The 12478-nt window shown below is 35.3% G+C and overlaps 2 protein-coding genes across 2 annotated transcripts; both read right to left on the bottom strand.

The window, feature by feature from the left end:
- Window positions 1-1619: 1619 nt before the first annotated feature.
- LOC18428239 (large ribosomal subunit protein eL15z) lies at window positions 1620-12143 on the bottom strand. Its single transcript, XM_006837275.4, has 4 exons — window positions 12109-12143; window positions 9566-9732; window positions 2569-2766; window positions 1620-2098 (listed from the first exon to the last, which is right to left on the bottom strand). Exons 1-4 carry the CDS (start codon window positions 12110-12112, stop codon window positions 1853-1855), a joined length of 615 nt encoding a protein of 204 aa, XP_006837338.1. The 5' UTR covers window positions 12113-12143; the 3' UTR covers window positions 1620-1852.
- Window positions 3057-8165, bottom strand: LOC148778941 (uncharacterized). Its single transcript, XM_088856207.1, has 4 exons — window positions 5193-8165; window positions 4973-5100; window positions 4811-4886; window positions 3057-4721 (listed from the first exon to the last, which is right to left on the bottom strand). The coding sequence occupies exons 1-4, from the start codon at window positions 6898-6900 to the stop codon at window positions 4054-4056; spliced, it is 2580 nt and encodes an 859-aa protein (XP_088712333.1). The 5' UTR covers window positions 6901-8165; the 3' UTR covers window positions 3057-4053.
- Window positions 12144-12478: the final 335 nt, after the last annotated feature.

Raw genomic sequence — 12478 nt, forward strand, 5'->3', positions numbered from 1 at the left:
AAATTTCTCGAACCTTATGACATATCCAATTTCACATTAAATATTTGTAAGTAATTGTTACCTCCCTATTCCAAAAGTAAATCGAAATCGTCTCATTGTATCCAATCCAAGTATAAATGTCCCTTTCAGGTCTCATTGCCATGTCAAAGCAAAACAAAAAATAAAATATGGCAGTCTATCAGTACTAGAGTCACCCCAATGCTTTAAAAGCTTACGTAATGAGAGAAATAAAATAAATAAAAAATAAGGCCAAGGCTTTATAAAAAAAAGTAAAGCACAAAACTAAGAGCCCATTTTTCACGCCTATAATAAAATTGAATCCTCTGAAAATAGTGCAATACTTAAAAGAGTGCGCCCATTTTTTCACCCCTATAATAAAATTGAATGCTCTGAAAATAGGGCAATACTTAAAAGAGTGCGCCCATTTGTCACCCCTATAATAAAATTGAATGCTCTGGAAATAGTGCAATACTTCCCCTATAATAAAATTGAATGCTCTGGAAATAGTGCAATACTTAAAAGAGTGCGGTTTGTATATAGCCTAAGCTCTAAACAATCAAACTAGGGCCTACCTTCAATCAAATTAGAGCCTACTTTCAAATAGTGTAGATAAATATGGTTTCACTACTGAAAATCTTGTGATAGTCTTAAAATATATTTTTATATTAATTTATAAAGTTCTAAGCTTCAAAAATAGAGTAGATCGATAGATCTATAAAAACTTAAAAATCTTAAAAATTGATGGTCTAAAAATACATTACAAAATACATTATTTCCAAAACTTGAAATCCATTTTTTTTTTCATATCCATGCATCTTGATGTCAATCAAGATGATCAATTTGAAGATATTTGAGCGTCAAAATAACCTCTTCTAGTGATTTTTTTGAGATAGGCTCAAATTTGATTGCTTGAAGCCTCAGCTCTATTGAAATTTTTCCTACATTTAAAATGGACAATCTAGAAATCTAAATATAGTATTACAAGATGCACTAATTTTAAAACTTGTAATTCATATGGTATTACCAGATGCACTAATTTTAAAACTTGTAATTCATTTATTTCTTTCATATCCATATATACCAAGGCCAAGATAAATTAGAGAATTCTTTAGTGATGAAAACCTTTTTCAATGGGTTTTTGAGATGCTACTTACTTCTACAAGTATAAAGTTGACACCTTATATAAACTTTTTCCTTAATTTTTTTATAAAGTTTAGCCTTGTGGAAACAGCTTAAAACCATACACAACATAGAACGAGAACACCCAAGCTACAAGAAGCTCAACAGCTGCGTTATACTTTCGCATCACAATGCACTAGGAGGTACACTTCTACACCATTCGTTCTAGTTCATCACCATCATCACCTTTTCCCAACTATTTTGGGGTCGGTTAACACAATTTATTTTAATTAAATGGTATAAATCAAAAACATCTTTTAAGACGTATCAAAAAGTAACACACCCTTCAAAATAACGTTAAATGTGCACCATCCAAATAAAATGGATGGTGGTGTAAATCATTGCAACCTTACTTCTATTCCAATGAAAGGTTGCAACATTATATGAACTTTTTCCCTCAATCATATAGTATGCCAACCACTTGACAAGTCAAAAACTTGTTTGTGAGAGATAGACCACAACTAAATTTCCTTACTATAACTACAGCAAGACAATGCTACACATAATGAAGTCCCAAAGTAACAAATTGGAGAAACCAGGGTTTGGCAAGTCAATCACCACATTCACCTCGTCCATTTCAAAATTCTCATACACCTCGTCCATTTCAAAATTCAAAACTTGTGATCAAGAAAAATCATAAGAGTGAGAGCCAGGAAAAAAACCTTCAACAAGCCTAACGGTAGCGGCGCAGGGACAGGGTGTTGTTTCTCTTCCAAGTAGCACGTCGAGAAGGGCGGTTCTTGTGGTACAAATGGCCTTTCCCTCGGAGGCCCCGGTACTTCTTTCCAGCTGAAGTTAACCCGCGAAGTTCCCTGTGCTTATGAACAGGATTACAGATCCAGTTGATCCTTGGATCATTTCTAATGGCATTATGTGCAGCATCAACCAGTATCACTTCATAATACTTATACGTTGAATCCTGCAAATTATTTAACAAAAGAACCCCGCCAGTTAAAAACTGCATGGATATGAACTACTGATACTATATCATCATTAACAATTATATAGAACTTTTCGTTTGGCTAAGGAATTTGCAGGACAAGAAAACATGAAAAAGGAGAGGTCCTAAATGTCTAAAACAGTAAGGTTACGATCCAATGCTACTATCTCAATATCAATCTACACAAATTCAGAGGCAAATGATGGATGCTTGGAACTCATCAAAGAAATGAATGCTTTGCAACACTAATCTACAAATAATATAATGCAAACGATAGAAATTGATAAACATTTAAAAGAAAAAAATGATGGGCAGCATAAGTTTTCATACAATCCTGATAAATCTATAGCAAATACAAGGGTTATCTGATAACAGGCGTCTTTTCAATTGATGAAAAACTTGAAAGTTGAAACCCATAGTAGAAATGGTGCAAGATCTTTTGGGCAAACCTGATTAATCCAGTAGGAGTTCAAGACCTTGAGGCCACCCAATTTACGACCTGCACGCTCCTCGGCGACTGATCTCTTGTTGCGCTGGAACTTAAGCTGGGTAATACCCTGGTTTTTAGGCTTCCCATACACAATACCCTTGGGGACTGGCCTCTTGCGTCCACCACGTCTGACCCTGACACGGTAAATGACATAACCCTGAAAAATGTCCCATAGCAAAGACAATCAACATACGACATCAATAAAAAACATAAGCGTAAAGATTATAAGCAGTAGCATATCGCACCTTCAATCCCTCGGTGTAAAGGTAAAACCTTATCTTCAGTATTTATAGGACGCAAAATTTTGGAGGTATAACCTTCTCAATCTTATAAAAAACACCGTCTGGAAATGAGAATGCTCCAAGAGTACAACAGAGACCCTCCAATTTTTGGATGGTCAGATTTACATGTATAGGAGTTCCAAATCCAGATTTTTCTTTTAAAATATTTTTCTGGTGATATGTGACCATGTCAAAAAATAATAATATTTTTCAGCTGATTCTAAAGTAGAGATCCCAAAAAAAAATTGATTGACAAGATCTGCCTAAGTGGATCTTTTCCCAAGAGAGTTAGTGTTTACTGCTTCAGCAGAAATTCAATTTACATTCTCACAACATAAACCTAAACTTAAATTCCAAGAAGTAACATAAGAGCACAGTCAGCCATAGTGGTCCTGTGAGAGCAAAAACTTGCACGAATATGTTATCATATTTTATAAGAGCAAAACTTGCAAAACATGCACCATTGACCGGTAATAGCGATGTATCATCGACTGGGCTCAAAATCCAAAAAAAAAAATTGAACTTTATAACACACCCTGAGCAGTCAAATTTCATATTTAATGACTATGGGTAAGTGTGACTTCCTTGTACCCAAAGTAAATGGTGTTATAGCATAGCCTAGAAATCTAGACTCCCTGTTAGGGGCATATTTAATTACATTGAATCAAACAAAACCAATGGTTTAAAAACCGGATCGGTGACCCGGATCGGGCTTTCCAAAAACCGATCCGGATCGGCGAATCGGCGATCCGGATCGGTGAATCGACGATCCGGATCGGAATCGGGTGAATCGGTCAGAATAAAGCTTCAAAAAAATCCGAAAAAATTATTAAAATTCATTATAAATATTGTTTTTTAGGAATTCAATAAAAAATGAGGGTACTCCATTAAGAATTTTCATGTTTTTGAATGAATATGCGAATATTGACATGTTCTTCCCCTGCATGAACCGCCATTCAACATTTAATTTACATCACACAAAAGGATAAACATAGAATTATCATGGAATAAGTATATCAACATACATGGACTACAATAAAGCATAAAATTAGTAACATACGATCTAAAAATAAAATGATAGACGACGTTGTTGTTCTTCTTGGTCACGCTGGTGCCATTGATTGAATTCGTTTGACAATTCATTGATTCGATCTAAAAACGAATCATCGAATATTAACGGGCGTCTGACTATTCTCAAATCCCTGAGTGTTAGTGTTTTGTTGTGTTCCCAATCCAAAATCCCCGAAGCTTGTCCATCCTTCATGCTCACCTGCACTGTCGTGATCATCCCTACACTGTTGCTGTTGGGACTCGATATGTGAATAATATGGCTGGGATAGGGTGGCCTCAGAATCATCATCTCTCTCATTTTCTCTTAGACCCCCTTCCCACTCTCCCTCATTAGGTGCAATATCACCGACATATTGTGGATACATTGGCTGACTGCTTCCTCTTTCATGCCGCTCATCACTTTCTTCAATATCTTCATCACCGATAGCCTCAAGGAACGCTCTCTTGTGCAACACTGGCTCCTCCTCTTCTACTACCCATCGGTCTGCTGTGTCTATGACAAATATTGTGTCTAAATCTATCGGCCCATAGTCTTCAAGCTTCCTTCTTATTTGTCGCTCTTTAAGGTTTAAATTATAAAGAACGTAGACTAGTTTATGAAGCTTCTCAGAAGCGAGTCGATTCCTCCTAGTAGTGTGCAACCATTGGAACGTACTCCAGTTGCGCTCACAGCCAGTAGCAGAGCATGTCTGGGAGAGCACCTTGATTGCTATCCTCTTTAGGTGAGGCGCATCAGTACCATATATCTCCCACCATTCAGCTGGATTAAAATGTAAAAAGCCTTGTAAGGGCAAGAACAATTCATAAGATTAAATATATGAATAAACAAAATATTAGCGAGGGGATAACCTGGATCCATCATAGTTCGAGAATTTCTGGCAAGTCTAGTTCCGAAGGATCCTATAGCATCCCTATACATAGCAAGCTAAAACAAATATATTACGTTTTAGTGCATTATTCCTCACAAATATAACAACTCAATGAAGTTCTTACCCAAACATTAAATAATACCTCTTGTATTGCTGCTACTTGGTTTCGATGGCTTCTCTCCAACCTTGCAATAATGTATCTGACCCCTTCCATAATCTTGTGGGGTTGTTCAGGTGTCAAATAGAAAAATTTTGGGTTGAAGTAGTAACCTAAAAAATATATAGGTAGAAAAATGTCATTTACAATTTCATAAAAAAATGATTTAAACTGAAACATTGTAATGATATAAATATATATTTACCAGCATAATGAATTGGACGTCCGAATTTGGTGTTCCACCTCTTTTCTATAATCTCGATCACTTTGCTAGCAAAATTACACTTCTCCCCAATAGCTGATTTCGCCCTCTCAATACCTTCATAAAGGATACCCATGGTAGCTTTCTTATCAACATCCACCATTCTTAACACCGTGACCAAAGGGGCAGTGGCCTCTACAACACTGGAACATCGAGACCAGAACAACCTATTTGAGATTATGTTGTCCACTTTTATACCGGTACTGGACTTCGAGAGGCGGTCATTTAACCACTCTTCACAAGTAAACAATCTCTTTAATGCACCTTCAGATTGTCGAATGGAGTCCACAGCTAAGTAATCGGTTGCAAAGCGGGTTATGGCAGGCCTGATTATCTCTTTTTTCTTAGAGTGTTCTCTAAACAGAAATAATATTTTAGAGTGGTTGTATATAAATCTCGACACCAACCTTGCTTCATCAAGAGTCTCCTTCACAATTTTGATCTCACCGATTTCCTCTAACATAAGATCGATGCTGTGTGCAGCACACGGGGTCCATACTAGATGCTTCCTCTTATCCATCAACTTGCTGCCCGCAGAAACACATTCACGCGCATTGTCCGTAATAAACTGGACTACATGCTTATCTCCCACCTCCTCCACTATCTGATCATATAGTCGTACGTAGAAGTTTGCATCCTTCTTCGTCCCTGATACGTCTTTGCTAGACAAAAAAGCTGTACCTTTTGGGGAATAGGCCAAGAAATTTAAAAACTCCTTTTTGCTAACTTTATTCAACCAACCATCACTCATTAGAGTAATTCCTGTCCTTGGCCAACTCTGTTTATATTCTTCAATCCACTTTTTAACTTCCTCTACCTCTTCATCTAATATTGGCCGACTGAGCTCATATGCCGTCGGGGGTTTTACCCCGGGCCCGACTCTCTGGATTGCACTAACCATAGGTAGAAAATATGGGCTATTGGCTGCATCGAAGGGAATCCCTTTATCGTAGAACCATTTACCAACATATCTCCCTAACATGTTTCTTGTACCTTTAACCATGCCTTTTAGGGTCATCTGTTGTGACTTAGGCTTTGAGAGAAATGGGTCTTTACGACCATGACCTGCAATACTGGCACTCCTAGGTAACTTAGAAACAATTTCTTCAACAACTGATTCTCCTTGATACATATTGCCACCAACCCCTCCATACATATTTGAGCTGGGCCCGCCATGCATATCTGAACTAGGCCCACCATGCATATCGGAGCTAGGCCCACCATGCATGTCTGAGCTAGACCCACCAGGCATTCTAAACCCACATTCCCTCTGATATTGTTCATGTAAACTCAATCTTGTGGCCATGTCCAGCTCATTATTATATTGCTCTTCTAGGTCATAATTATATTGCTCTTCTGTATCATTCCTGCTTGATGGTGTATATAAACTAGCTATCTCCTCATTCATCTTATGTTTGGCAATTTTTTTACCTTTGCTAGCATTAAGAATTGCCACTATCTGTTTTTTTACATTACTAGGGACACTAGTGCATGCAGAAACTTCTCCCTTAACCCCTGCCAAGTGTTGCTTGAACCTATGTACCCCACTACTTATCACTCTTTGACAGTAATTACAAATAATTTTGTCTTTCTTGTTGGGATCAAGTCTGACCCCATGTTGCCATGCAGGGTCTTCTGTAGATCTTGACATGATTCAACTGTTTTAAGATGTAAAAAGTTTAAATTAACCTGACAGTTCAAAGAGAAAAATAATCACCATATGTAGTGATAATATGTTGCGGTAGTTCATGTAGTCATATTCGTTGTTATTTGTTATTGCAAAAGGACAATAATATTTTCGTATATATCAATTACAAACATTTAGAATAATACAAAATGCAAGCTCCAAACATGGCTACAACTCAATTATCAAGAACATACATTTTTTGCATTAAAAAATTAATAATAAAAACAATTCTTCAAAGAGCCGGCTAACATCAGTCATTCCAACTAAAAAATCCATGAACAACAGATAAAAAAAATACAGTTTTGTATTGAAAATATAATAACATGCATTTTTTTGCATAAATAATCCATCAACATACAATTTTTTCAACAAAAACTTTAACAATAAAAATTTAAAATATGGTTTAATACCTCATGATAATTAAAACCTTGTCACGATTTTCACATCTTTTCGGAAAATCATCATTTTTCAAAAAATTCGATCATGGAAAAAAAAAAAAAAATTTACAGCAAACTCAAACAATAAAAATTAAAAATTGGGTTTAAATGTTTAATACATCATGATAATCAAAACTTTATCACGATTTTCACATCTTTTCGAAAAATCATCATTTTTCAAAAAATTCGATCATGGATAAAAAGAAATAAAAAAAAAAAAGTACAGCAAATTTTCAAAAAATTCGATCATGGATTAAAAAAAAAAATTAACAAATTTTCAAAAAGTTCGATCATGGATTAAAAAAAAAAAATCATAAATTTTCTAAAAATTCGATCATGGATTACAAAAAATTCGATCATGGATTACAAAAAATTCGATCATGGATTACAAAAAATTCAATCATGGATTACAAAAAATTCGATCATGGATTACAAAAAATTCGATCATGGATTACATAAAATTCGATCATGGATTACAAAAAAAAAAAAAAACATAAAAAAACAAAAAATTCGATCGTGGATTACAAGAACAAAAAAAAACAATTCGATCATGGATTACAAAAAATTCAATCATGGGTTACAAAAAAAAAAAAAAAGCAAAAAATTCGATCATGGATTACAAGTAAAAAAAAACAAACATTTCGATCATGGATTACAAAAAAGTCGATCATGGATTACAGAAAATTCTATCATGGATTACAAAAAATTCGATCATGGATTACATAAAATTCGATCATGGATTACAAAAAAAAAAAAAAAAAAAAAAATTCGATCGTGGATTACAAAAAAAGAAAAAAACATTTACATCATGGATAACAAAAAATTCAATCATAGATTACAAAAAACTCTATCATGGGTTACATAAACATTTCGATCATGGATTACAAAACATTCGATCATGGATTACAAAAAATTCTATCATGGGTTACAAAAATAAAAAATAAAAAATAAAATTCGATCATGGATTACAAGAAAAAAAAACAAACATTTCGATCATGGATTACAAAAAATTCGATCATGGATTACAAAAAATTCTATCATGGGCTACAAAAAAAAAAAAAAAAATTGTTCTTCACAGAGTTTGTTTTACATAAGCGATTTTAACTGTAAAATTCACCTCTAAGTGAATAAATTACATCCAATTGAGTATATTTTCTGATAAACAACAATATAAGGAATCAAAAACCTAAATTTCTAACACATTATTTCTAATATATCATGAAACAAAATCAAAAGGCGGAAAAAAAAAAAAAAACAGCGGAATTTGGTTCCGCAGACATCTCACTGTTCATATCAAATTTCTTGCTGTAATTGACTAGATTACGTAAAATTGAAAATTTTAAATCATACTAGACACAATAAAGATTAAAAACCCTAATTATTGAACTCATTTTGTTCAAAATATGCCGTGAAATAAATCAAATGGCGGAAAAAAAAAAAAACCCAAAGTTCTTACCTGTTTTTGTGAACCGAAGCCTTCAATCTCCAAAAAACTCTATTTTTCTCAAGGATTATCACAAATTAGTAACAAAAGGTTTTGATTCACAGCTTTAAGATCAAAATGCCTACAAATTTTGAAACATTCATGCCCTATTTGGCATGAAATTTCAGAAAAGGCGGAAACCCTAAACCCCGAAATTTTTGTGATCCAAAAACAACCAATTTTTCCACCATTTAATTCTTGAAAAAGCTGAATAAAGCTGTTTACAGCCTGAAAATCAGATCACATGCCAAAAAAAACAAAAAAAATGATCAAAAAATGACAAATTTGAAAGAATCCGTGAAGAACACTGTGCAACCAGTGTTCTTCACGGACTCGCCGATTCCGCACAGTGAATAGGCGAGTCACTGTGTGGAATCGTCCGGTTCTCTCTAGAACCGGACGATTCCCGATTCTTGAAACGATCCGGTCCATTTTCGTGAAATCCGAGTCGAACCGGGCGAGTCCGGTTCGACTCGGCGATTTTTTAAACGCTGAACAAAACAAATGAATCAATAAAATGGCCACCATCCACTAAAAAAATCCTATTAATCTTCCCATCTTTTGAGTATTTATCATTAAAGATAAACTAAAGAAGAAGCCAAAGCAGCAAGCATCGCACAATACCAAGCAAAAATGAAAGAAAGAAAACTAGTAAAATAACATCAGATTTGTGCATCTCTCTCATGCAAAGTAAATGAAAGACGCATACCTGCTTGGCTTTGTAACCCAGTCTGCGAGCCTTATCAGGGCGTGTGGGCCTGGTACAACGGACAATGGATGGGAGCTGCCTGTATTCCCAGCACCTCACCCTCTGCAAAAACCTCATTACATCCGACTGCTTCTTCCTCCACATCTCTGACACATACTTGTAGGCACCTAATGCATTCCCAAAAGAAAATTAATACAACCCAAATTTCGAACCTCAACAATAAATTACCATTCATCAGCTTATTCATACATGAGCATCAAAAATCCATACTTCGAAAGATTAAACAAAGAGGTAGAGAGAATGAGTGAGTGAGAAACAGGTCGAAGAGTGTCAAAATGCACTATAGAATAAAAAACTAATTTCACAAGTTAACTATATGTAAGTATACATCAGCATTTCCAAAACAAGCATTCAATAAGCCATATATAACTGAGAGGGCAGTATTTTATTTGCTCCATGAACAACTGCAAATCAACTGAGATTTCATGGAAACAGTGGAATGCTCTTGGCTGCACTTCGTAATCATTTTTCAAAGATTAAGATATGCATTACCGTAAAAGGTGCATTTCCATGCATGTGGATCAACTTGCACAAGTTACAAGGGCTCGAAAGGGTGCCAAACTCAAATTCAGGCAGTATATATAAAATACAAAGTGTATTTTACCCCGGCAGGTACCGTAGAGACTCGCCCAAGGGCTGTAAAACTCAAACAAGTAAATACCCAAGAATTGTAAAACTCGTGCAGGCTGACTCGCACACAGTGACAAATTAGGAGATCCAAGATTCCAACCTAGGATTTTCCCAATTTCAAGATCTCATGATTTCGTCGCAACGGGTAGTAAGTCTTCAGTGACAGCTGATACCTAAACCTATTTTGGGTTCTTCATCCAATCAAACGCTTATTTTACCCTAAAAAATTTGGATTTTTTATATTCTAATTTTTCAGATTCACTATCCATCCAAAAATTTTGAAAGCCCAGATCTCCAAAATGTGACTTGAAACCCAAAATGGGTTTGGGGGTTCGATTGGGGTTTCATGAGGAAGCTTTGACAAGCATCGAAAGCCTTGATTTGCATCAAGTGCCTATATCTCAGAACCAGGAGGTTTGCTCAAATTTTTGGGTAAGTTCTTTTTTACACTTTAAACCAATAAAATTGTTGTATCTGTTATATCATATGATCTAGTAGCAGTTTAGTTATTGTTGAATTTTATATTTTATGCACTCTTTTTTTGCTTTTTACATATTTCTTATTTTCTACCCATTCTTTCAATTCTTACTGTGTTTCAGGATGTTCCCCAGTTTTCTCAGGCTTGTCCCTTTTGCAAAATTGTCACAGATGCCAGCAGTTGACTCCTACTCAATGGAGTAACACGCCCATGAGAGGGGCCGAGTTCGGTGGCAGAAAAGAATTGTAAAACGTTGCACTTTCATACATGAGTAGCAAAATCTACAGACCCCAGCTCTAAATACTAAATACAACAATTCAATGCCTGAGCACCAAAATCTATCTCCTAATAATGCATTTCCACAGTTAAGCGCCCACATCTGTAAAACCTTAGTTCTAAACGATATACGTACTTTTCATAGTTGAGCACCAAATTTTACACGACCCTTACTCTTAACCCTCAGTAACTTGATTGGTAAAAAAAAAGCTGAAGAGAATCAGATTTTTACTTGCAGATCTAACACAACGTCCATGAAGATATGTACACTCATCGTGATTCTGCAGAACCCTGATTTCAACCCCTCTTTATAGGTTTCTAAAATGAGGATTTGTATACAAGAGCATCAAATAATCCATGGATGAGTAGCTCCAAACCCCAAAATTACATCTCTAGATGAATGCACCTAAATCTACATTAAACCCTAAACATTAATGTTCATCGTTGAGCACCAAAGTATACAGGAAACTATCTCCTAGCAATAAAAAATAAAACTATACAGCATCTTCGCTGAGAAAAAAGGAAAACAAATGACGTTTTCCTTACTAATCCAACAAAAAATACACAACACTGCAAAGCGATTCTCGCTCAGACGTTCTACAGAGCCCTAACTATACAATTCGATAAATGAGAAATTCAAAAACAAGCATCAACTAACCCATGGAACATTAATTCCAACTCCTAAACACGAATCTCCATATATGAGCGCCAAAATATGCAAAGCTCTAGGCCTAAACCCTAACACACATTTTTCAGCCAAAATGTACATAACTCCAACGCCTGAATATTAAATTTCACTGCTGGATTAAAGAGAGAAATAAAAACGATCGATATGCATTTTACTTGTTATAACATCAAATCTGCAAACTAGTTTTGCGTGACTCTGATTCCAGATCCAAATCGCCATGGAACATCAAATACATGCATGAATACAAACAGAAATAAAGGATCATTCCATTTCCCTACGGAGAAAACCTAACAACCATGATTCAATCCATATTATTCCACAGTAATAAAACCCTAAAATCCATGATTCAGATATTATTCCATTATAACAAAGCACATCATATTCAATTCAAATAAATGAAACCCTGCTCACCCATTTTCGCATAGTTCAGTGAGCAGCGGAGACGCACTGACAAATAAGGTTTCGTCTTGATTTATAAACGGAGGTTTATAAATAACGAGAGAGGATCGCGGCCTTCCATTTCTAAACGTTGGACCGTCGGATGGGAGATGCACAGAAATTATGCGTGAGACTCTCAATAATAACGATCTTGTCCTCAATATACACGAGTGACGGATTAAAGTACCATATTATAGTCTTTAAAACCCGAAAAGGACATTGTTTATGTTGATTAGTGTGGAGAGGGAGTGATAACGTTCCAAATATATCCTCACATGTTAACTTTATTATTTGTCTTAAAAACTTCAATTATTTTCTACCTTGTCTGGAATTTTCAACTTCC

The sequence above is a fragment of the Amborella trichopoda genome, chromosome 13, assembly GCF_054954075.1.
Source record: "Amborella trichopoda isolate Santa Cruz 75 chromosome 13, AtrichopodaSantaCruz75HAP2 v2.0, whole genome shotgun sequence".
In the NCBI taxonomy this organism is placed as follows: domain Eukaryota; kingdom Viridiplantae; phylum Streptophyta; class Magnoliopsida; order Amborellales; family Amborellaceae; genus Amborella; species Amborella trichopoda.